Raw genomic sequence first — 26,321 nt, forward strand, 5'->3', positions numbered from 1 at the left:
TATTAATAAAATATTGTTGTTGCATCTACATTAGTACGAATAGCACATGAAAGTGACAACACCTCCATTGACATGCAGATACAAATTTGACTCTGCATGGGCAATACTGGTGACTAGTCCTTTGCTTGTTTTTTACATTTTTTGAGGTGCTTACACGGACAAACAATAGCATTAATAAATTGTTTCTAGCTACCCAGAAACAAAAAAATGTTGCAAAATAAAATTCTGTGTCTAAGAAGGAAAATCCCCATGGACTTTACAAATGGACTATAACTGAAAACCTAAACTGAAAATATGTATATTTAGGAGGCCAGCAAAATAGAGCTAAGTGATGTTCGTGATTAGATAGTTGCTCTAAATGGTTTCCTAATACCCTCTGTTCTCACAGCTGCCACCAGTCTCAATCTCAACCTTCCTCTGGGAACACTGCTAGCTCTTCAGCTGCACACCCTTCTTCCTACCTATTAAAGATGGGTTTTCTGCTACCCCTTCAGTCTCCCCTCCTGGGTTTGTCTCTTGCAAATAAACTCTTGCGACTGCTACTATGCCTGAGGACGAGGTAGATGAGAAAGATCCCCCCTCTTCTTCTGAGGAATTGAATCAGGATGATTGGGCTAAGATCTCATCAAAGCTTAAGGATATCATTGATACCCTTAGTGATACGATACACACATGTTTAGCATTAGAGCAGCTTAAGTCTGCTCACCCTAAGGCCTCTAGTGTGGGTTCCCTAAGTTGCTCAAACCTACTAAGACCTTCCCAGTCCATTCACTCTTAGAGACAGTCTTGTACGGTGACTGTACTCACCCTGAAAAGTTCTTTGCCCCTCCTAAACATTTTGCTCAGCAATATCCTGTTGAGGGGTTTCCTTCAGATAGAATGGGCCCTGTAGTGGATCCAGTCATTTCTCGTGTTAACAAGACACCAATGGAGGACACTCTTGTGTTCAAGGACCCAGTGGATAAGAGGTTAGAGGCCCTGTTTAAGGCTTTATTTTCCTTGGTGGGTTCTGTCATGCAACCTATGGTCACCCTCATGGCTGTCTGTCAGACTTTAGCTGTCTGGATTAAATGTATGGCCTAAGACCCAAGCTCATCTTAATGGATCCCTCTGTTAACCAGAGCTTCTTCCAGATGCTCTTCACCAGGTTTCAAGGATTAACCTCCTTCCATCAATTTGCAATGGATCCTTCGGCTCAAGTAATGATTGGAGAAACTTCTGTGCAAGAAGCAAGTGAGGATGCCTGTTTGGTCCCTCCTTGGATAAGTACATAAAGGGGAGATCTACTCTCCTCCCTGAGAAAAAAATGCTCAAGCTTTTGCATGTAGACCTTCTACTTCTGAGAATAGGAAAAGTACCTTTACTTCTTTTAATCCCTTTCAGGCGTCCAACTACAAGTTTAAGTCTGGAAAATGCACTCCTCAGAAGACATAGATCTTTTAGCCAGCCAAGTCTGGCTTGTAGCCCTCTTGCCAATGAAGGGGCACCTCCATTTGTCAGAGTAAGAGAACATTTGTCGACCTTTTTGCCCTTTTGGTCCCAAGAAATTTTTAGTGTGAGGGTCCAGAGCATTAATTCCAGGGGCTACAAACTGGAGTTTGATACTCTGCTTCTGCCCTGCTTCAAGTTCTTAAATAATTCTCTTTCCCTGCAAAGAGGGATGGATCTTCTTGCTGCTGTTCACCAGCTACTCTCCCAGGGGATCATTGCTCCTGAATGAGGAATGTATTCAGGGTTTCTGCTTGAACCTGTTCAGAGTTCTTAAGGCAAATGGAGATTTACATACCATTCTGAATCTGAACCCTCTCAACTTGTTCCTGTAGGTTTAAAAGTTTTGCATTGAACCAGCCAAGTTGGTTATTGCCTTTCTAATTCTCGGGAATTTTCTGGCCTCTGTGGACATCAGGGATGCTCACTTACACATTCCCATTTTCCTCTTCAGCACTGCTAACTGCATTTTGGTATGGCCGCTCAGCATTTTCAATATATTGCCCTTTACTTTGTCCTTCCCACACCCTCTGGGTTTTCTTCATGGTACTTGCTCAAGCTCTGATCCATTCACAGGGATTACATGTTGTGGGATACCTTGACAATCTCCTGTAAAAAGACCTCCCTAATCTTGTCAGCCAAAGTCCATCAGGCAATGCAGGCTCTGCTCAAACTCCCTGGAACTGACTACTAATTATGCTGTCTGGGCCTGTTATTGGATATGGCCTCGTCCAGGATTTTCCTGCCCCAGAACAAACTTTTGTCCCTCCACTCGTGTGCCTAGACCTTTTGGTTCCAGGATTGGCCCTTGTTTCGTTCCTGCATTAGGTTATTGGGCCTGATGAGGGGCGGACTGACCATTTGGAAACTCGGGCACTGCCTGAGGGCCTGGGGTCAGTAGGGGGCCGCATGAGATGCCCCTGGTACCTTTATAGGCTTTTTTGAGTTCGGGCAAGGACACAGGGGCCCCATGATCCCTTATTGCCCGGGGGCCCCATGAGTTGTCAGTCCACTCCTGGGCCTGATGGTAGTCTTCTTCGAAGCAGTAGCATACACCCAGTTTCACTTCAGACCATTGCAAAATTCTGGCAGCATGGAACAGCATGAACTGCCTCATGCATTTGACCCACAAGTTCAGACAATTCCTTATGTGGTGGATTTCTAACTTGGTGTTCAAGTTAGGGAAACCCTTTCTTCCAATGGAATGAAAAGTTTTCTTCATGCCAGAGCATGGCCGTCCAGCTGCAGAGGAAAGTGAGGCATGCCAGGCTCCCATCCTTTAGTATTTCACTTGCTAATGCTTGCATTGGGGAAGGGCTAGGAGATACAAACAGGTGTTTCACAGCAAAGTCATCTCCTTGCTTGCTGTGGTGTCCAGGGGCACCCTGTCAGACATCACAGCTACTGTTACAGGGCATCAAGGGAGATGGGACAATGTACTGCATGTACTTTGTCCCATGGGAACTGAAAAATGTAAAAACAAATGTAATATTACTTCTTTAAAGACTAAAGATCCTTTGTCCTGTACTGTACTTCAAGAAACCAGTTTTGCTAGTAAGTCCAAAATCCTGTTCTTGTAAAGAATAAAAATGACATTGCTTACAGTTTAATTATGTATGGTGTCTCAGACAATACATTCCCCACTTTATTAGTTGTTGCCCTTTAAACTAATTCATTCATCAAGGCATATACAGTACTTGAAACCAGAAGACAGTTAGTGAAGAGTAATATGTGGATGGCATAATACTTGAGAATTTTGTGAAACAATGCTGCTGAGATGAAACATGTTAAATTATGAAACAACATAAAGAGGCCAGAAGAGGTGTATATAAGTGGCTCATATAGTGAACTTTGTGCAGAATTCTTCACTTTCATGACATTACAGAGGACAGTGAGGTATTGTTTACATCTGTAAGAAAAAAGATTTCACCTCTGTGTACAGAAAGGCTTCTTCAAAGTAAGAGCTGTGAAAATGTGGAATAGGCTCCCTCAGGAACTAGTTCTGGCCAATTTAAAATTGGATGCATTGAAAAAATGCACAAAGTATACCTAGATATTAACATTAAAGCGGAGTTCCACCCAAAAGTGGAAGCTCCGCTTGTTTGGCTCCTCCCCCTCCACTGCCATATTTGCCACCTTTTGGGGAGGAGAGGGTACATGGTTTTGACAGGTACCCGCTCCCGCATCTCGCTCAGTTCGCCGCAGCGAATTGAGCCTGAAGTTCGGCCCCATTCTTTGTCCCGCAGTCTCCTGGGAACTTTCAAAGGTCCCAGAAGACAATCAGGAGGTGCAGCGCGACTTGCACATGCGCAGTGGTCACCAGGCTGTGAAGTTGCAAGCTGTCACAGCCTGGTGCCCACAGTTGAGATGCCGGCACCGTGGAGGAGAAAAGGAGAGAAGGGACGGCGCGGCTGAGCACATCGCTGGACCCTGGGACAAGTAAGTGTGTGTTTATTAAAAGTCAGTTGCTACAGTTTTTGTAGCGTCTGACTTTTAATAAACACAAAAATGGCTGGAACTCAGCTTTGATAGGTAATAACACCAGAGATTGTTGATCTTGATATTTTGTTCTGTTTTAAGGAATTCTACTTGAAATGCATTGGGATACAGTTGTACTGTAAATTGAAAAAGTGTGAACAGATCTAAGAAGAGTACAAACAAAAAACACAGGAGGGCACAACCACCTAGTGCATTACCTGAGATGCAGTAGGAGATGGCGCCCTCTTTTTTTTTTTTTTTTTAATTTTTACTGCGTTCCCTGAGGAGGGCTGCATTGGTGGAGTATTCCTGACAGATGTTTTCATTACTTTCCTTCTCATCTTTGGTCGATTTCTGAGTGCTAGAAGTGACTGCATGTTTTGAGACCTAAGAAGTGATATCAGTACAAGATCTGATAGGCAGGTACAGCGTTTGATGCCCTTAGTGATGTGAAGCCTGTTAAATGTGTGGGGTCAGCATCACTGAGTACAACACTGCTGGCTATTGTACTTGCATCAATGGTCTGACTGCGCGCGTGTGTGTGTGAATGCATATGCCTCTGACAAAGCCCTGACTATGGGGCAATACAAACAGTTATTTCAGACATATTAGTGATGATCTGCTGTTGCTCTTAAATCTTATCTCTCTCCCTCACTCAGCTGACAGGGTGCAAATGCCAGGCAAGGCTCGTCCTTTCCCGCAACTGTCAACACATCTAGAAAAAAAAGACATCTGTCCAAGATCCAACACTTGTAAAAATGTTATTAGTCTTGTTCAACTGCAAAAAAGTTCCACTTAGTACCACCTCGGATGCATTTCACTCATAATGGATTTAAAGTGGTCCTAAAGGTAGAAGGTTTTTCACCTTTATGCATTTTATGCATGAAGGTAAGGTAAAAACGTTCTGGTTGCAGCTCCCCCCATAAGTCTCCCCCCCCCCTTTACTTACTTGAGCATCATATCAATCCAGAGGTGTGCATGAGAGCCTTGGCTGTCTCGGAACTCTCTCTCCTCATTGGTTCACGCAGCAGCAGGAGCCATTAGTTCCTGCAGCTGTCAATCACAGCCAATGACCCTACGAGGAGAGAGCCTTGGCTGTCTCGGGACTCTCTCTCTCCTCATTGGCTTAGGCAGCAGCAGGAGCCATTAGTTCCTGCAGCTGTCAATCACAGCCAATGACCCTACGAGGAGCGAGTGGGGGGCGAGGCCAAGTCACGCTCTGTGTGTAAATGGAAAATGTCCATTCACAGGTGTACAGCTCAGGAGCGAGCCTGCTCAAGTGCCCCCATAGCAAGAGCCTTGCTATTGGGGTCATCCAGCAGGGGCGAGGAGCTGAGAAGAGGAGAATCGGGGCTGCTCTGTGCAAAAACATTGCACAGAGCAGTTATGTATAACATTTTTTTTTTTATTATTTTTAACTTTAAGAATCACTTTAATCCTAGTTGTTTCATTAAGTCCGGTGTGGGTAAAACGCATGAGACTGGGAGGAGGTACCAGGCAGGGCTTCTTGCAGTTGTCTGCAATAATAAAGTTTTCTAAGGACTTTGCAGTGCTGGATTTCAGGCATGCTGCTAGGTAAGGCTGACTGTACACTGACATTTTTGTGCAATGCCAGACTCCCAAAATGAAATCTATACTTTGGTGTTTTCTTCACAAGGTTTGTGTCTTGTGATCTGTGGGCATACGGTTTTTGTGCCATATATTAGTTGCATACTATTAGACTTCTATGTGTCAATTATGTTTATTTTATTTTCAATTAGTTGATGTTTCAGATGAAGATCTAGAGGAAACCATTCTCGAAGACACCCTGCCTCTTACCAGCAAGAAAGAACCAGCCCCAGCCAGAGCAAAGCAGAAGAACAAGACAAGAGCAGGTGTGTGATCTCAAGTAACTCTATAACCCCTTTACGATAATATTTCACCTAATACAAGATGTAGGATGTCCATTAACAAGGGCTTTTCTTAATGTTTAGTAGAACTATTACCTATAAAAGATGTTTGGTTTCAAAACTTTTGAGCCAAGTTTTAATGCTGCCCTTTCACAGTTGTTAAATTATTAAGGCAGAACTCCATTCAAACAGTTACATTCACAGCTAAAATACAATGTCTAGCAGATGGCTTGTATTATTTCCTTTATTTCTTTTTGTAACACAACACTATATCATACTAACATTGATGTAATATCAATATATAGGACAGCTATGATGAAAAGTAGTCCTTGAGGTTTTTCTAAGGGGTGAGGGCACCCCTTAGAATTAAAAAAATATAAAAAATTATATTTCTGTTATAGGCAGAGTTTGGTGAATCACCTCCGCTAAGTATTTATTGATGTGTTACCATTTTTAAATTAAATATCATATATACAATACTAATACTAAGTCAAAATAAATATAATAGTGTCATGCTCCACTGACAAATAAATTAAGTGTATGATATACAATTACAAAAGAACTTTGCCAAAAATAATATCAATAATCCAAAATTAAGTGTCCATATACAGTGGGGCAAAAAAGTATTTAGTCAGCCACCAATTGTGCAAGTTCTCCCACTTAAAAAGATGAGAGAGGCCTGTAATTGGCATTATAGGTAGACCTCAACTATGAAAGACAAAATGAGAAAAAAAATCCAGACAATCACATTGGCTGATTTGGAAAGAATTTATTTGCAAATTATGGTGGAAAACAGGTATTTGGTCACCTACAAACAAGCAAGATTTCTGGCTCTCACAGACCTGTACCTTCTTCTTTAAGAGGCTCCTCTGTCCTGCACTCATTACCTGTATCAATAGCACCTGTTTGAACTTGTTATCAGTATAAAAGACACCTGTCCACAACCTCAAACAGTCACACTCCAAACTCCACTATGGTGAAGACCAAAGAACTGTCGAAGGACACCAGAAACAAAATTGTAGACCTGCACCAGGCTGGGAAGACTGAATCTGCAATAGGCAAGCAGCTTGGTGTGAACAAATCAACTGTGGGAGCAATAATTAGAAAATGGAAGACTTACAAGACCACTGATAATCTCCCTCAATCTGGGGCTCCACTCAAGATCTCACCCCATGGGATCAAAATGATCGCAAGAACGGTGAGCAAAAATCCCAGGACCACACGGGGGGGCCTAGTGAATGACCTGCAGAGAGCTGGGACCAACGTAACAAAGGCTACCATCAGTAACACACTACGCCGCCAGGTACTCAGATCCTGCAGTGCCAGACGTGTCCCCCTGCTTAAGCCAGTACATGTCCAGGCCCATCTGAAGTTTGCTAGAGAGCATTTGGACGATCCAGAAGAGGATTGGGAGAATGTCATATGGTCAGATGAAACCAAAATAGAACTGTTTGGTAGAAACACAACTCGTCGTGTTTGGAGGAGAGAGAATGCTGAGTTGCATCCAAAGAACACCATACCTACTGTGAAGCATGGGGGTGACAACATCATGCTTTGGGGCTGTTTCTCCGCAAAGGGACCAGGACGACTGATCCATGTACAGGACAGAATGAATGGGGCCATGTATAGTGAGGTTTTGAGTGCAAACCTCCTTCCATCAGCAAGGGCATTGAAGATGAAACGTGGATGGGTCTTCCAACATGACAATTATCCCAAACAAACCGCCCGGGCAACGAAGGAGTGGCTTTGTAAGAAGCATTTCAAGGTCCTGGAGTGGCCTAGCCAGTCTCCAGATCTCAACCCCATAGAAAACCTTTGGAGGGAGTTGAAATCCGTGTTGCCCGGCGACAGCCCCAAAACATCACTGCTCTAGAGGAGATCTGCATGGAGGAATGGGCCAACATACCAGCAACAGTGTGTGCCAACCTTGTGAAAACTTACAGGAAACGTTTGACCTCTGTCATTGCCAACAAAGGATATATAACAAAGTATTGAGATGAACTTTTGATGTTGACCAAATACTTATTTTCCACCATAGTTTGCAAATAAATTCTTTCCAAATCAGCCAATGTGATTGTCTGGATTTTTTTTCCCCATTTTGTCTTTCATAGTTGAGGTCTACCTATGATGCCAATTACAGGCCTCTCTCATCTTTTTAAGTGGGAGAACTTGCACAATTGGTGGCTGACTAAATACTTTTTTGCCCCACTGTATGATTTGTGATTTCACACTCTTTCCAGTGATGTGGACAAAAATGACTTGTGCTCAATTCACCACTATTGCGTATTTGTAACAACCATGCGTGCACCTCCACGAGCTGTGCTCTCACCTGGTAGATATGACCAAACCGTTAAGTGAGGTCATAAATAGCTTGTGTCCCTTTTAATTTGGACTTTGACTGGATGAGATTATTAATCTTCAGAGTTAGGGATCCCCTCACTTCCTTAAGACTCTTCCTCCATTGGTATATATGCCATAAAGAGTAATGAAAACATAGTACCTTATCTTCTTTTACATTTATTACACACAAGATATTGCACTCACATGTAAATGCTGATAAAATCGCTTTAAAAACTGATCCACAGTGTTTGCTAGCATTCAGTTCAGTATAATTGCTGTGTGACTGCCTGTCTCCTTGAGCGTAGTGACGTCAGAGCCCCTCCCCTACGCGTTGCACCACCGGGTCACATGGCTTCATCAGGAGGAAACCCCTGATGAGGCTACGTGACCCAGTGGGGCAACGGATAGGGGAGGGGCTCTGATGTCACGTTTGTAATTCTAGATCATACACTTAATTTATTTCTCAGTGGTGTGTAACACTATTATATTTATGTTGACTGAACATGACACATTAGTACGGGTATGTGTGATGTGTAGGCGATCTGCTGCTATAATTTAATTTAATCAATATAATTTAACTGCACCCTTTACATTTGTCAAAACACCATTTTTTGGCACCATATTAGCTTGCAAGACCTCACATATTATTTTCATAATATTAATACTAATTTTATTCTTTTTATATACTTTGGGTAAAGCTATTTTTAAAAGGTTTACATGGTATTTTTCTATTAGTACATCTGCGGCACCCTTACTTAGCTCATTGGAATATTAGTTTGAACACTACCAATAAGGTTTGGGAAGGTTTGAAAAAGAGTGTTCCCTTGAAATGTTATTAAAGATAAGGAGAATTCTCTAAAATCATCAATCCAGGCATTGGGTAGTTGGGTCTTGTTACTGGCCATGTGCATGGAAGCATTTGTTTCCTTCAATATGCTCCTTCACACTATGTTGGCATTATCTATTTTAATATAGAAATTGTGCTACACAGTCACTGCGTGCTTTTTGTATTTCTTCAAGATTCCTTCTTGAGGAAGCACTATTTTCCCATTATATTTCCTTTTTTATTTCTGTCCAGCTTGAAGTTTTGGGATTATGGGGTTTGAAAGCAGGAAGACCACCAGTCCCTAGTGATCAGCAGCATTGGACATGTTGAGTTTGGTTCCACTTTCACTTCTAGGATAATATTAGTCATCAACCATAAGTACCATAATTGAAACTGCACAAAGCTGTAAATTATAAACACATTTGTTCACGCAATCAAAAAATGAAAAAAAAAAAGAATATTATATATTTAGCCCCTTAAAACATGTTGTAAAAGGCTGCTTACAGTCAGGACCCATTAGAGGACCAACAGTAGGTTAAAAGAGAATATCAAGTTTTAAACAAGACAAATATGCCAGAACTTCAACCCTGGAATGTATTTGATGTTTGCCACTTTACAGTGATTTGTTAGAGGTATATGAGAGATCACAGAATACTGTTTGTCAAAATCAATGACAGAGCTGTCATTATCTATTTGGTAACAGGTTCATACTACATGACAATATCAATAGCTAAGACATTGCATTATATAATACACCCCGTTTTCCTTGCCTTGCCAAATAGCAAAATCTGATATGAAGGAATCAAAGGCCAAAACATCATCACCCAAAGTGTCAAAGAACCGGAGATCATCCATACAGGAGACTCAAGACACAGAGAAAGAAAATACACTTCAGATGAAAGGTTGGGATATCAGATTGTCTGTAGAAGCTCATTGTATTCTGTTTCCTTCCTGATGAGATTTTCTTACAGGTGCTGGCAATGGCCCAGGCGCAGCACAAGATATAATACAAGAACTGAAGGCAGATTCGATGGTTGTAGCTGACAACTCCAGTGATGAGGAGAACTCAGAGTCTGTAGGGGACAGACAAGTCCCCCCAGCACCAGTCAAACAGCGGAATAAAAAAAAGCCGCAAAAAACAGGTAAGTACATTAGAAATGGAGGGAACAGAGAATACTAGAATACAAATTTTCACATTGACTTGAACTCATTAACAATTAAACAACGCAAAGAAGTGTTCTGCTCAGGTTATAATAAAAGTTGTTTTTGCTACTTTCCTAACAATCTAATAAAGTGTTACTAAACCCACAACAGTAAAATCAGTCTGTATATGCAGTAAAGCATGCTTGATATACTCCATGTGGAACCTAAGGGGTTAATCCTCTGCATTATGTAAAAAGACTGTTTGAACCTGACTTCTCTAATCCTCCCCTACTGTCCTCCTCTCTTCTCCTGATAAGACATATCATGTGGAGACACTCTGCACATACTCAGTTTGGTGTGTATTGCTAGAGAGGTTTTTTTTTCTTGGGAGAGCTCAAGAATCATGTGTAAAGGTTTTACACTATGGCGGTCTTCCTTTACCTCTTTCATATGGCATAATATGTGTGGCTGGAGATGAAGTGGAATACCCAATTCAAAGAAGTGGAGGATAGTGCCGTACATATATAACAAGTGCATTATAACTGACCTGTAGTGGGTGGTCATATTTATCTGGTGAGTTCTCTGTGTTGGTTTTGGAGGAGCACTGGAAAATTTAACAAGAACATTAAGTGATGTTTGTGGAAGATTGCACAGAAGCACATTTTTTCTGATTCATTTTTGTGAATAATTTTCACAGACTTTCCATGCGGTGGCACAGAATATATAATCTGGTGGACGTTTCTTCTTTTTGCTTTACTTAGATATTGTTTATGTATTCTATATAGTCACATAGTGATTCATTACACTTTATTTGTAGCACACAGAGCTGTAAAGATTTAGCTTGGATTTGTAGAGTGCAAGGGCACTTTGATTACAATTGCTCTCTTGTGCATATGTGGATCCATCCTAGCGCAGGTGTATAATATAATACATATGGTACATTAGATTGTAAGGTCTCACAAGCAGAGCCTTCCTGTATTGAATTGTATTGAAATGCACTCTTTGTCTCTTTTTATATTGTAAAGCATTGCACAAGCTGTGGTGCTATATACAGTGCCTTGAAAAAGTATTCATACCCTTTGAAATTTTCCACATTTTGTCATGTTACAACCAAACACGTAATTGTATTTTATTCGGATTTTATGTGATAGACCAACACAAAGTGGCACATAATTGTGAAGTGGAAGGAAAATGATAAATGGTTTTTGCAAATAAATATCTGAAAAATGTGGCGTGCATTTGTATTCATCCCTCCTTACTCTGATACCCTTAACTAAAATCTAGTGGAACCAATTGCCTTCAGAAGTCACCTAAGTAGTAAATAGAGTCCATCTGTGTGTAATGTAATCTCTGTTTAAATGCAGCTGTTCTGTGATGCCCTCAGAGGTTTGTTTGAGAACATTAGTGAACAAACAGCATCATGAAGGCCATGGAACACACCAGAAAGATGAGGGATAAAGTTGTGGAGAAATTTAAAGCAGGGTTAGGTTATAAAAAAATATCCCAAGCTTTGAACATCTCATGGAGCACTGTTCAATCCATCATCCAAAATGAAAAGAGTATGGCACAACTGAAAACCTACCAAGACATTCACCTAAACTGATAGGCTGGGCAAGGAGAGCATTAATCAGAGAATCAGCCAAGAGGCCCATGGTAACTCTGGAGGAGCTGCCGAGATCCACAGCTGAGGTGGGAGAATCTGTCCACAGGACAACTATTAGTAGTGCACTCCACAAATCTGGCCTTTATGGAAGAGTGTCAAGAAGAAAGCCATTGTTGAAAGAAAGCCATAAGAAGTCACATTTGCAGTTTGCGAGAAGCCATGTGAGGGACACAGCAAACATGTGGAAGAAGGTGCTCTGGTCAGACCAACATTGAACTTTTTGGCCTAAAAGAAAAAGGCTATGTGTGGCAGAAAACTAACACTGCACATCACCCTGAACACACCATCCCCACAATGAAACATAGTGGTGGCACCATCATGTTGTAGGGATGCTTTTCTTCAGCAGGGACAGGGATGCTGGTCAGAGTTGATGGGAAGATGGATGGAGCCAAATACAGGGAAATCTTAGAAGAAAACCTGTAAGAGGCTACAAAACACTTGAGACTGGAGGTTCACCTTCCAGCAGGACAATGACTTTAAACATACAACCAGGGCTACAGTGGAATGGTTTAGATCAAAGCATGTTCATGTGTTAGAATGGCCCAGTCAAAGTCCAGACCTAAATCCAATTGGGAACCTGTGGCAAGGAAATTGCTGTTCACAGATGCTTTCCATCCAATCTGACAAAGCTGACAAAGAAGAATGGGCAAACATTTCAATCTCTAGATGTGCAAAGCTGGTAGAGACATCCCCAAAAAGACTTGCAGCTGTAATTGCAGCAAAAGGTGGTTATACAAAATATTGACTCAGGGGGGCTGAATACAAATGCACTCCACACTTTTCACATATTTATTTGTAAAACATTTTGAAAACCATTTATGATTTTCCTTGCACTTCACAAATATGTGCCACTTTATGTTGGTTTATCTTAGAAAATCCCAATAAAATACATTTACGTTTTTGGTTGTAACATGACAAAATGTGGAAAATTTCAAGGGGTATGAATCATTTTTCAAGGCGCTGTAAATCCTGTATTATTAAAATAATGATAATAATAATAAAAAGGATGTCAAGGTTTCTCATTTTCCTATGACAACACAAAACCTTATCAATTGATTCAGATTACCACACCTTAGCATCCAGAATGAGAAGGGACATGGTAAGGATTACATTGGTTTTTTTTTGCGGAATGAAGAAAGGCAAGACTCTGTAATAAAGTTTGCTAAAATACTTCCATTGCATTTAGTTTACCTGATAGGGAAGGTTTCCTCTTATCAAAACTGGAGGATCACGTTAACAAGTTTATATATTCAGCCCTTACAATGCCAGGGCTGTGCAGCCTTTCTACATCTATGGGTATGGGCTAATCTCTGTACCCATGTAATATGGCAGTGGAATTGCCACTGAATATGGCCTTAAATCAGTGCACTTCCCTTGTATTCTTTTTTTATTACAGTATATTGGAATTTTGCAGAAGCAAGAAAGAACTATATAGTTAAAGTATTGTTTCTTTTTTTGTTATATAGTGAGATCCAAAAAAAGAAACCCTTCTTATGAAGCAGCAGATCTAGAGGGTCTGGAAGATGATTTTGATGAAGATTTGGATATCCTCAGCAGTGTTGTATATACAAGGCCATTGTCTTCCTCTAGTAAGGTGAAAAATGAAAGAAAAAAAAAAAGTGATTTCTTAAAATATAATGTTTCTTCAACAGTATTATCAAATGTATCATTAAAGTGCATGCCATGCTCCCCCAAGAGCAATATATTAGTTATTGGTGGATCCTAGTAAGTTGAGTCAGCTTGTGGCCTCCATTATACTGTATATCTTGGACACTCCAACAGTTAGATCGCTCTGCCATAATTCCCAACTCTGTTCTTTTCTACCTGGGAGTTTTGGGAGTTCCAGATCTCCTTCATGTGATCAAGTATCTTTAAAGAAGCCATTAGAGAAGGCAATGGCCAAATTAAGTTGAGCACAACAAGGCTGCCTGCCCACTTCATTGACCTCAGGCAGAGACATTGTGGGTCACCTGTAATTGACTGCCAACCTTTACCCTAAACCTAACTCTTAAAGCTGAACTATTGACAGATAATAAAAGATTGCAACTTATTCCAGTTATTTGTTGCTTAAAAACAAAATATTTTTAAATATATCTAGTTTAAGTGCCTGACTACATCTTTATCTTCCATCCCTGTATTCCCCAGCATAGCATCTCTTTTACTGGGCAAGTGAAAAAAAGAACCAGCTTTGGGAACCAGTCAGGACTTCCACATTGTACAATGCTGCCAATCTAACACTGGGAGTTTGCTGACAGGAAAAAAGAGCAGAGAAACGGGTTGATAACCTCATCCATGTGGTGATCATTCTTCTATGGGCCCAAATAGTGGGCTGGTAGCAAGCTTGTAACCAAATTGTAATTAAAAAAAGTGTGGTCACTGCCCATGCTATACTGTCTGACAGGGATGTATAGAGTACAAGACTGACTGAACAGAATTGTAACTCTTTCATCAGGTAATACAGTTCAAATACATATGCATTTGTGTATTTGGTGGTTTTCCTAAAGTTTAACTTTAACACAGTACTTCAAAGTTAACCTCTTAACACATAACCCTAATCCTTCCCCCAAAAAGAAAACTTTAATCCTAAAATAAAATTAAGTGAAAATGTTTGCTGTGGATGAGCAAAGCACACTTTATAGACTATGCAGGTTGTATGAAAGTGATGAACCATCTTCTATACATAGTAGTTGTAGTAATAATAATAATTATTACTATTACATTTGTAGACATACACAGGCACATCTGAGACCATTTTTGTTATTAAAAATGAAAAGGAACCTGAATTTAACTTAATTTTTTGCTTCTTTTTCTTAGCTTTAGAAAACACTGGTTTGTCAATATCAATGGAGTAGCATACAATAGAAAGCAACTGTAATATTCTCTGAGCAATATTATCTCTTTTTTTTTTTTTTATAACAGTGCTTCTTTACAATATCACTGTATGATTAAACAGGAAGAAGATTCCGAAATAGTCCCACCTCTAGAAACAGATGATCTTGAGGGCTTTGCATTCCGTCCAGCTCCACACAATATGACTCTCCAGTGCCGTATCACAAGAGACAAGAAAGGAGTTGATAAAGGCATCTACCCTACCTATTACTTGCATCTAGAGAGGGATGATGGCAAACGGGTAACTAAGGAAATGTTATGTTTCTGCTGAAATTGCACTTGGCTTCTAAATTTCGCTGAATGACATTTTTATGATAGGTTTTTCTTTATATAAAAAGTATAAAGGTTTTATGTCAATTTTTTATATTTATTTATTTATTCATTTATTTTTTAAGTTTACTAGTTAATAAAATAGTTTTCTACATAATTTGTTTAATTAACTGCAAAACATCATAACTGCATAACAAGAGCATACTGTACTTTTTAATAAGAAAGCACATTTCTGCTTTAATGCTTTTCACAATGTTATACAAACTGATTTATTGCCTGAGTTGATAGGCTTTGGGTTTGTATGGATGGCATCAGTTTGATATCAGTTTAAGACACTTCTGAGAATTTAGAATTTTCTAACAAGTGCATTTGATCTCCTGACCTGCATTTAACCTGCTTCAAGTGGGTTTTGCATAACCCCTCGACTTGTTTTGGAATGTAAAACCTTGCTTGAAACAAGCAAAAGGCCATTGATATGGGTCTTTATGCAGGTCAGAGAAAAAGAAAGGAAAGGGGAATATCCCTCCTCTAAGTCATTCACGGCATGTTACAACATAGTGTATCTGTAGCTCTTAGTAAACTGTTGCTATTGCCTACAATTACTGACTGTTGGAGGTAAGTACGACATTTTTATATTCAATATTTTATCATTATCTTAATAAAAAGAAAAAAAAGCACTTTATTAAAAAAATACTTTTTAGTCAAAAAATACCAAGAAACAGATCTTTGTAGAGGTGGGGCACTTAGCAAAGGGTGTCACTTTGGACACCAATGTTTGCTTACAGACTCCATTGATGGAAATCTGACCCTGAGTACCTGCACATACGTAGTACTACAGATAAAGAATAATTGATTAAAATTTAGAAACATTCATTTAAGACAACCATACATGGTTTAGGATTGTGGCATAATACAGTAGTTTTTGGCTTGGTCATGTTACACTCTCCTTACATAAAGGTTATGAATTACTGTATATGTAAATGAGTTAGATTGACACTGGCTTCACAAGCAATTGGACTGGATGGAATTTTTCACCCAATGTTCTTTTCATCTTTTCTGAGAAATAAAAAATTACTAGAGATAACTCAAACCCCGCCATTAGTGGCTCGCAAGCAGTGTATACATAGATATGTAGTTAGTCTGGTTGAAAAAAAACTTAGGTCCATCCAGTCCAACCAATTAAAAGGAAAAAAAATATACAATCTTATATACACAATCCTCTACCCAAGGTTGATGCAGAGGAAGACAAAAAAGCCCCAGTAAAGCATGATTCAATTTGCTCCAGCAGGGGAAAAAAATCTGTTCCTATTCCCAAACCAAATAGGGTACATGCATATTGAATAAGTATAGGATTAATGCAGCTCTGAATTTTTGAAAAGTTTTACTGAGGGTTTGCAAAGGAGTAGGGTTAGAAAAAAAAAATCGCAGGATTACATACATAGTTGCAGGGGTAGGGTTTTTTTTATTTTGAATAATGAGATGCCTCTGTGTTTTACTAGCTTTATGGTCCTTTCACGCATGTGGGGTGGTGGTATTGGGTTCTTGCGCTACGTCAGGTGGTGTGGATTGGGTCACTCACCCTGCACATGGGGTACCTTTTTGCACGAAGCCTAGGACCAGACAGAGACTGCAAGTCATAAGAAGAATATCTAACATTAAAGCAGTTCCCTGACTTGAGAGATGAGCCTTCATTGTGTGCAGTAAAAATGCATCATTCCTCTGAAAACATGATGTCCCTTGTTACTTCACACTGTAACTTTAGTAGTTGATGCATTAGGAGGGATGTGCTGAGCCGGTGCCCACTCCACCAGTCTAGCGTATCTCTGTTACCTCATTCCCAGTAACAGAATGGGGTCCTGCCAGGCACATAGCACAGACCTAATGCATGCTCACTGTTAACTCCTTTGCTTCCCGTACCCTGAGGTCAGGTCATGGATCTCCGTAATGTGGGTCTGCTCCGTGTTGCTATAGTAGCCAAACAGAGACCCCCTCAGTACTGGAGGACCTGCCACACTACCAGGTACCACGCCTATGACTGGTTGCTTCTTGTCTTGACCTTGTTACTTGGTTACTCCTAGCAATGGCTTTACTCTTCCTTGAATTGCTGTGTAAACCTCTGTCTATGTAGTGTAACTTTATACCCCATATGTGCTTTACAGACCCTGGTTCTTTAGATATGACAGTACCAACATGCACCCCTTTGAATAATTTCAGACCAGGCTCAAAGCATTTCATTCCTAACTCTAACTACAGTAGTGTGGCAGCCCAGGCATACCTCTGTGAGGTGATAGTCCATGCAGGTAGTCTCCATTGCTGGCTGTCTTCCAAAATCATGGTATCTTCAGCAAACTGCAAGACGTAGCAGCCCCTCTCACACATCAAGTGAGAAGAGGGCTCAGGTCCCCAGCCTTCCCCCTTTTTTGATATCATAGGTGGGCTGGCAAGTTAACCCTTTCACCCTAGCCTGGGCCAACTGCTATCTTAATAAATCAAGTATTTTAACCTGCTTACACCCATATGCCTTGCCGTAACATGTGTGTTACAATACACGTTACATGTATTAGTGCATTGTTGTGCCATTTGTTTTCAATGGCACCCAAACACACTAAGGCAATGCGCCTACACTGCTCTGTAGTGTGCTGCGTCTGAGCAGGTTTTTTTTGTCTATTCTGCCCATTCAAATTAACGGGCAATAAAAAACACACCAGAATAGAAAGGTGTGAATGGGGCTTTACACTATTGCATGAAACTGATGAGAAACATGAGAGAAGAACTGCAGATGTTTGTTTAGGCCTTTAAATGTTTGTCCCTTTGTCAAAATGTAATAAAACACCAAGTCCCCTCCACAGAACTTTTCCGATATCTCCAGATTAAACACTGGATTAATTTGGCTCTCACCGACAAAGACCCGACCACATAATTGTCCTTGTTTGAACACATATGCCACCAGACACCTTTTTCCCCTAAACTTATTTCTATCCTATATTCACAATTGACTAGTCTACAGAATCCACTATACAGAATTACATTTCCAGATGGGAGAGGGTACACAAAAACGAAATATAATACCCAATTGTTTGGCAAAAGTTAAAAGATGATGTTACGCCAAGTAAATAGATATCAAACATATCCCATGTTAAAACTGCGTATGCCCAGGAAACGGTGCCAAACTACGGTACCTAAAAATCTCAATAGACGGCGCTTTAAAGCCTTTACTGGTTACCAATTTAGAGTTACATAGGAGGTTTAGAATTGTTGCTCTCGCTCTGACGTTTGATATGTCACATCTGTGGTGCCCCCCACGGGGGGAACAGGGGCACTTGAACAAAAAATGGTATTATTTATTTTATCAAATTTTTTTAACACTGTACCTTTAATTTTTTTTATCAATTTTATTGCAATCACAAGGTATGAACAGCCCTTGTGATAGCAATAAACATGACAGGTCCTCTTTTTGGAGAGATCTGGGGTCTATTAGACCCCAGATCTCTGGTCTGGCCTCCAATGCAGTAGATCAGACACTGATCGATTTGATCGTCTGCTGCACTGGCTGATAACCATCCAGTAAACACAGAACCAAAACTGGAAGTGACTAAATCCTTGTCGCTTCAGGTTTCTGATGTCACACAGTGGGAGAAACATCTGTTCCTCTTACTGTGTGCCTGGAGCCAGATGCCACTGTTCAAATCTTTACCAGGCTCCCCAATCAAACGAGAGAGCCTGGTAAAGGTGGGTGGGAAGGGGGAGCCCCTTCCGCCACCTGTAAAAGTAATTAATTGGCTCTTTAGCAGATCAGATTGTTTTCACTAAAAAGAGAATCTCTGGCCCTAAAAAATGATAGCTGTAGTCATGATCCCGATATAACCACTTTATAAATGGCCTAACGAAGGGAAGTGGTTAATAAATTCTGATCTTGAACAAATAAGAAGGTTAGGAATTCTGAGCTTACTTTTTCTTTACTGCTGCATGGAAAATACAGTATATATATAAGCCAGTAGATCACCTTCTCTGTGCATGGGCGCAGCAATAGGGGTCGCAATGGCGACCCCGCCCATGCTCCAGGGGGCCCGTGTGACCTTCCTGTCAGGCTGTCCCATTAGGTTTTAAATGTTCAGCTTGGCCCAGAAGCTCTGCCAAGACGCCAGCTGGTTCTTGCTGCAATCTTCACCTTCCTCCTCAATCTGCCTGCGGTAGGTGGCCCGGCACCAGGAGCTGAAGTCCCCTGAGCGCAGCGGTTGCAGGACCTGAACCTGCTCGCAGTCTATGCTGCACTAGGCCAGGCAGGGAGAGAGTCTGCACAGGATTGCTGGAGAAGGAGGACAAGGGCTGGTCACTGGGCTTGTGACAGCTCAGCTCCAGAGGCCTGCTACATGACAGAGGTCTATGGATGGGGACAGGTACTGGGGTAGGATGGTGGATGGCATAGTGACTGGAGCAAAGCTGAGATTCGGCTACAGGAAGCAGAACCCAATTATATACACATGTGTCTGACACCTAGCTGTGCTATATACCCTATATACAGATCAATATACAATATCTACTGTGTGAACATGGCTACAGGGCACGGCACCCAACTATATACACCTGTGCCTGACACCTGGCTATACAATATACCCCATATATAGATCAATATATATATATACTGTGTGTACATGGCTACAGGGGACAGCGCTCAACTATATAGACATAATCGGAGCTTGAGGGGTTGCAATTGCAATCCCACCCATGTTCCAGGGGGCCCGTATGGCGTTCCTGTCGAATTACACTTTACACTGTGTTCATGGGAAGAGCTTGAGGGGTCTCGGGGGTCACAATGAAGATCCCACCCATGCTCCAAGGGGCCCTGTCACATTAGGTTTTCTGCTGTGTTGCTGGGGAAAAGTGCTTGCCGCATCACGCTGTGTAGGTAATTCAGTAAACTCAGAGTACGTGGGCCCTCTGAGTTTCTTCTTTCACCTACACAGGGTGACAGGGCAAGCCCTTTTCCCCAGTGGTGCACTCTCTGTTCAGCCCAGCGCCCAGCTCATTGTAGCCCCTCCCCGCCTTGCTCAACCTTGCACTTGCACACAAGGTAGAGACAGGCAGGCCAAAATCTGAGCTTCTGGGTGAAAACAGTGGGGTTATATGTCAACCTGGAAGTCAAGGCCCAACAGCTCAGAGTGTGGTCTGTCTGCCTCTACCTTGTGTGCATGTGCAGCCAGCAGCAGGAGTATTTTGGTGCGCGGTGGGAATATCTTGGCACACAGTGAAAGCAGGGGGTGGTAGTGGGTGGGCCCCAGGTCAACTTTGCATCAGGGCACACAAGCTGCAAGCTATGCCTCTGTCTCTGTGGCTTGCTGATTGTCTACTCTGCCCACTGAACTTCGACTGACGGGGAGACATGTCTACAATGAAAGTGGTGGTGGGTGGGTGGAAGCTGCGTAGCAGCCATGGCTCAAGGCAAAGAGAGTGACAGGCCAAGCAATGTCTCCCATCTAGTGAATGGGCACAGTAGATGCTAACACAAAAAACATAAAATGATCGTGCCATGCTTCTCTTAATGTTAACCAATACTAAATATAAATAGCAAAAAAAATTTCAAAGTGAAAAAAATTTAAATAAATATAAACATAATAATAATAAACAAAGAACTAATGAATAATAAAGTCCATCTCCAAATCGTGATTCTTTCAATATATAATGATGATTTGTGCCATTCAAATCTTCCTTTTTGAAACATGCAATGTGCCTTCACCAACACCAACACCAGTTGTGCACTCACCCGAAATTTTTGACCGCACAATTAAGTTTGGTAAAAAAATGGCTTGTGCCCATTAAATGGACATATATTAGTGGTAAGACCTCTGTCGAGGCTCTCCTTCACTGCTGATTCAGCCCCTTCCTTCTCCTCCTCTCAGAGCACATATAGGAAAAATATAGGTAAACCAATACTGCTTTATCGTTTAAAAAACTGATAATTTTTTATTATATACAATGGCCACTAACATAATACAGGTGCTCCATTGTACCAAATATTGCACATATGAATAAAACAATCAGTAAAACCGTAGCTGCCACCCTCAAGCTCTAATGGATCTCACTGGACTCCTCTCCGTCAGCTCTCTCTGGGACAGATCAGCTGACCACGAGCGTTGTAACGTCACCAAACCCCTCTCCTACGTGTTACGCCAGAGGGACACATGACTTCTTCAGGGGGATACCATTGGACGCCACGTCGCTCCTTTACTTTCGCTCCTATACTCTGACCCATGGCCATTTTACTAGCCCATGATGTCTACAGCTATCCATAGCGAGATACAAATATTAATTAATCACCTAATGCATTTTAAAGTTCCAACATTTCACCCATGGCTAAACAACATAGCTATCGTGAAGACAAGTCTAAATGTCCTGCATACCCTCCCACTTAATTCCCTTAATGGGTACATGGGCATCAAAATAGATCCTAAAACTGTAAAAATAATTTAAAATACTTTAAAAAAATTAAAAAAACAATACCCAATACAATTCGATCAAACATTGATGATAATCCTCCTCTGCTTACCCCTAATTTATTCTAAATAGCACTCCATAGACATATTAAATTAAAAATGACTCAGGAAACAGGTCAAATCAAAATACACATTCAAACCATGAGGAATTGGAGAATCCAATTCATATATTCATCGGGACTTCTTCTTACTAAGTTCCCTAATCATGTACCCCCCTCTCCAATGTTTTTTGTATGCTTCCACCCCCCAAAATTGCAATTGATTGTAATCCCTTTGATGGACCAATCTGAAGTGATTGGATAAATGATGCTTCTTAGATGCCCTCCCGATGTTATCCACATGTTCTTTAATCCTGTCTTTCAAAGCTCTCTTTGTCCTGCCCACATACAGGAGACCACATGGACATGATATAACATACACCACTCCCCTCGTGTGGCAGGAAATAAAATCCCTAATCCTATATTCTTTTCCAGTTTTGGGATTAATGAAGGTTTTCCGTCTCCTATTATTGTTCTTGACCCTTCTGCAACTGTAGCAATTGCCACATACGTAAAAACCTTTCCCCTCAAAAAAACTGTATTCCAGATTCTTTTGGGGTTCCACAACATTATGCACCAACATATCTTTCAATGTCCGTGCTTTCTTGTATATCAACCTCGGTTGGTTGGGAATATGTTCTTTTAAATATTTATCATGATGGAGGATAGGCCTGTATCTCCTTATTATATGTTCAACTTGTTTGTATTGTAGGTTGTAACCCATAACTACTGTCAGACCCATATTATTCTGCTCCTTTACCTTATCCTCTAATAATAATTCCCTATCCATATCTCTTACTGTCTTTCCTTATTTACAGTAAATGCTCCATATCATATCCCTTTTGAGTAAACATATTAATAATTTATCTGTTTGATTTTTCAAAATCCTCATTATGGGTGCAATTTCTTTTTATCCTCATAAATTGTCCCTTTGGGATATTGACTAAGCATGGTTTATAATGACAACTATTATTAGGGATATATGAATTTCTGTCAGTCATCTTGAAAAAAGTGCTGGTGGTACCTTTATTCCCTACTTTCTTTGGGGTAATATCTAGAAAATGTACACTTACTGTACTACTCTCTATTGATAATTTAATACTCCTATTGTTCAGGCTGCGCTTAAGATCGTCCAGCTCATTGCGCTCACCCTCCGAAAATAGGATCAAATCATCAATGAACCTTCTGTACAATGTGATTTCTGATCTCTGATATCTAAAAACATACTCCTCCTCCTATTTAGCCATATACAGGTGAAACTCAAAAAATTATAATATCGTGCAAAAGTTCATTTATTTCAGTAATGCAACTTAAAAGGTGACATTAATATATGAGATAGACTCATTACATGCAAAGCAAGATAGTTCAAGCTGTGATTTGTCATAATTGTAATGATTATGGCTTACAGCTCATGAAAACCCCAAATCCACAGTCTCAGAAAATTAGAATATTGTGAAAAGGTGCAATATTCTAGGCTCAAAGTGTCCCACTCTAATCAGCTAATTAAGCCATAACACCTGCAAAGGGTTCCTGAGCCTTTAAATGGTCTCTCAGTCTGGTTCAGTAGGAATCACAATCATGGGGAAGACTGCTGACCTGACAGTTGTGCAGAAAACCATCATTGACACCCTCCATAAGGAGGGAAAGCCTCAAAAGGTAATTTCAAAAGAAGTTGGATGTTCCCAAAGTGCTGTATCACAGCACATTAATAGAAAGTTATAAAGAAGGGAAAAGTGTGGAAGAATAAGGTGCACAAGCAGCAGGGATGACCGCAGCCTGGAGAGGATTGTCAGAAAAAGGCCATTCAAAAGTGTTGGGGACTTTCACAAGGAGTGGACTGAGGCTGGAGTCAGTGCATCAAGAGCCACCACACACAGATGGATCCTGGACATGGGCTTCAAATGTTGTATTCCTCTTGTCAAGCTGCTCCTGAACAACAAACAACGTCAGAAGCGTCTTACCTCAGCTAAAGAAAAACAGACCTGGTCTGTTGCTCAGTGATCCAAAGTCCTCTTTTCTTATGAGAGCAACTTTTACATCTCATTTGGAAACCAAGGACCCGGAGTATGGAGGAAGAATGGAGAGGCACACACTGCAAGATGCTTGAAGTCCAGTGTGAAGTTTCCACAGTCTGTGTTGATTTGGGGAGCCATGTCATCTGCTGGTGTTGGTCCACTGTGCTTCATTAAGTCCAGGGTCAACGCAGCCGTCTACCAGGAGATTTGGAGCACTTCATACTTCCTTCCACAGACGAGCTTTATGGAGATGCTGACGTCATTTTCCAGCAGAACTTGGCACCTGCTCACACTGCCAAAAGCACCAAAACCTGGCTCAATGACCGTGGGATTACTGTGCTTGATTGGCCAGCAAACTCGCCTGACCTGAACCCCATAGAGAATCTATGGGGCATTGCCAAGAGAAAGATGAGAGACATGAGACCGAACAATGCAGAAGAGTTGAAGGCTATTGAAGCATCCTGGTCTTCCATAACACCTCAGCAGTGCCACAGGCTGATAGCTTTCATGCCGCATTGAGGCAGTAATTTCTGCAAAAGGGGCCCAAACCAAGTACTGAGTACATATGCATGCTTATACTTTTCAGAGGTCCGATATTGTTCTATGTACATGTTTTGCCTCAAAACAAAGTGTTTTTAACACTACTACAATCGCTCACTAATACACGGATTAGGCTTAATAAATATTAAAGCAAAACATGATTTATTGAATAAGTTCTGTTAGTATAATAACATAAGAATTGTCAGAATTGCAAATCATATTTAGATCATATTATAGCAAGAATAAAGCATCAATACATCACCGGATATTGTAGCATCACATGTTGCCCAATGATTGGGGGACTCTCAGCAATCAGCAAAGGGGAAATCCGGGAAATCACCGCAAGGCACGTCTGCCGCGTCTTCAATGAGTCCCAAATTCCCCTAGAGTCCCCGTCTTTTATATACACAATTTGCAGTGTCCTTGTTTACTGCCATGCGCAGTAGACTCTATTTGTGTAACTATTGTGACTATTAACCTTGACTTGTTCGACTATATATCTTATAACTATAAATACTTGACTGATTGCAACTGCACATCTGGTAACTATGAATCATAGATCTAGCCTTGATAGATTTTAACAATGTCCTTGTCTTATTATTCTAAACTCTAGTTACCCCTCCACTGATATATCCTACTAAAATTATGGCAATTGAGTGTCAATCATCCTTCACACATACATTCTATACACCCATGTCACATATGTATCACAGTACAATCCTTGTTTTATTGATTGCATGTAATATTCTAATTTTCTGAGATTGTGCATTTGGGGTTTTTATGAGCTGTAAGCCATAATCATCACAATTATGACAAATCACGGCTTGAACTGCTTTGCATGTAATGAGTCTATCTCATATATTAGTTTCACCTTTTAAGTTGCATTACTGAAATAAATGAACTTTTGCACGATATTCTAATTTTTCGAGTTTCATCTGTATATGTTGGCTATACTAGGAGCAAACTTCGCTCTCAAATTTTTTGTGTCTGGATGTCATCCTCTTATTTTTATTTAATATCCATTTAACCGCCTCCATCACTCCATCATGATCTATATTTGCATATAATGATGTCACATCTGCAGGCATCATTATAGTATTCTCAGTATCTTCCAACGGCTGTAAAAGTTGTAATATACTGTATGTTTGGTGTCTTTTAAATATGCCAGTTTATCCTATGCCAAGGGTTGCAGGAAGAAATCAATATATTCTCCCAGTCTTGATGCAAGGGAATCTATATCATTAATAATAGGTCTTCCTGGTTGATTAATACTATCTTTGTGTATTTTCGGGATATAATATATAACTGGAATCTTACATACTGACGGAAGCAAATACCTCTCCTCATGTTTATTTAATACACCCTTTTTTACTCCATACCTAACAATATTTTGCAACTTCATTTTATAAAATCTAGTGGGATTATTTAGCAATATCCCATAATTATTATTATCACTTAGTAGCTTTTCCATTTCAGTGGTATATTGTTCCTTGGATAAAACCACAATCCCCCCACCCTTATCTGCTGGATGAATAATGAATTCCTTCCTATTTTCTAACAACTTAATCCCTTTTCTCCAAATCTTCTATAACCAGTTTTTTTAACATATCAACATATCTATTATTATTTATCTTCAGACAAAGCACAGATTGATTTTTAATATTGGAATGCATCCCTAGTCTCCGTGGACTTTCCACTTCCTTCAGATTCTGTGCATAGAATTTTTTAATATTAAGTTATCTGAACAATTTTTGAATACCTATATAGGTTTCAAATGTATCCAATCCCTTCCTAGGGACATTTTTAAGTCCTCTGTCCAATGCCTCTATCTCTTCCTTAAGCAGAGGTATACCACTAAGATTATAAATCCCTAATGCTCTTGTCCTCTTTTATTGCTGCTGCTGGATCCTCCTCCCTGCTTTCCGACCCCTCTTTCTTCTTCTTCTCTGTGTCTTCCCGGAATATTGGGTCTCCATCTTGCACCTAAAAAAGGTCTCGGTAAATAGGATCTGGGAGAGTGGTCATACTCCTCCTCATACTGCAAGGGGATATATCTATTCCGTGTGGGTACATGATTATATGTATTAGGAGGTTTCTTAAACCTAGGTCTTTGAGGTTTGGGTCTATACTGATCATAAGTGTTGTACTGTTGAGGACCATATGAGTATTGGTTTCCTTGTTGATGACCGTAATGATCATTATGATGATAATAAGGATATGGTGCAACCTCATAGGGGGCAGTTTGCCTTGG

The 26,321-nt window shown here is 40.5% G+C and overlaps 1 protein-coding gene across 3 annotated transcripts in view; it reads left to right on the forward strand.

Annotated features, from left to right (window-relative positions):
* LOC149458730 (tubby-related protein 3-like) overlaps nucleotides 1–26,321 on the forward strand; it is an 85,596-nt gene that overhangs the window by 41,524 nt on the left and 17,751 nt on the right. For 2 of the 3 annotated variants that reach the window (XM_089681820.1, XM_089681818.1), the window contains exons 6-10: nucleotides 5,727–5,840; nucleotides 9,804–9,923; nucleotides 9,993–10,163; nucleotides 13,294–13,421; nucleotides 14,781–14,957. In XM_089681820.1, the coding sequence (XP_089537946.1) occupies nucleotides 5,727–5,840; nucleotides 9,804–9,923; nucleotides 9,993–10,163; nucleotides 13,294–13,421; nucleotides 14,781–14,957 (710 nt within the window). The remainder of the gene's footprint in view (nucleotides 1–5,726; nucleotides 5,841–9,803; nucleotides 9,924–9,992; nucleotides 10,164–13,293; nucleotides 13,422–14,780; nucleotides 14,958–26,321) is intronic. The other variant, XM_089681819.1, reaches the window with a different exon arrangement.

This window comes from Staurois parvus, unplaced genomic scaffold (genome assembly GCF_062004578.1).
Source record: "Staurois parvus isolate SC_StPar_1 unplaced genomic scaffold, SC_StPar_1.0 ptg000279l, whole genome shotgun sequence".
NCBI classification, from domain to species: domain Eukaryota; kingdom Metazoa; phylum Chordata; class Amphibia; order Anura; family Ranidae; genus Staurois; species Staurois parvus.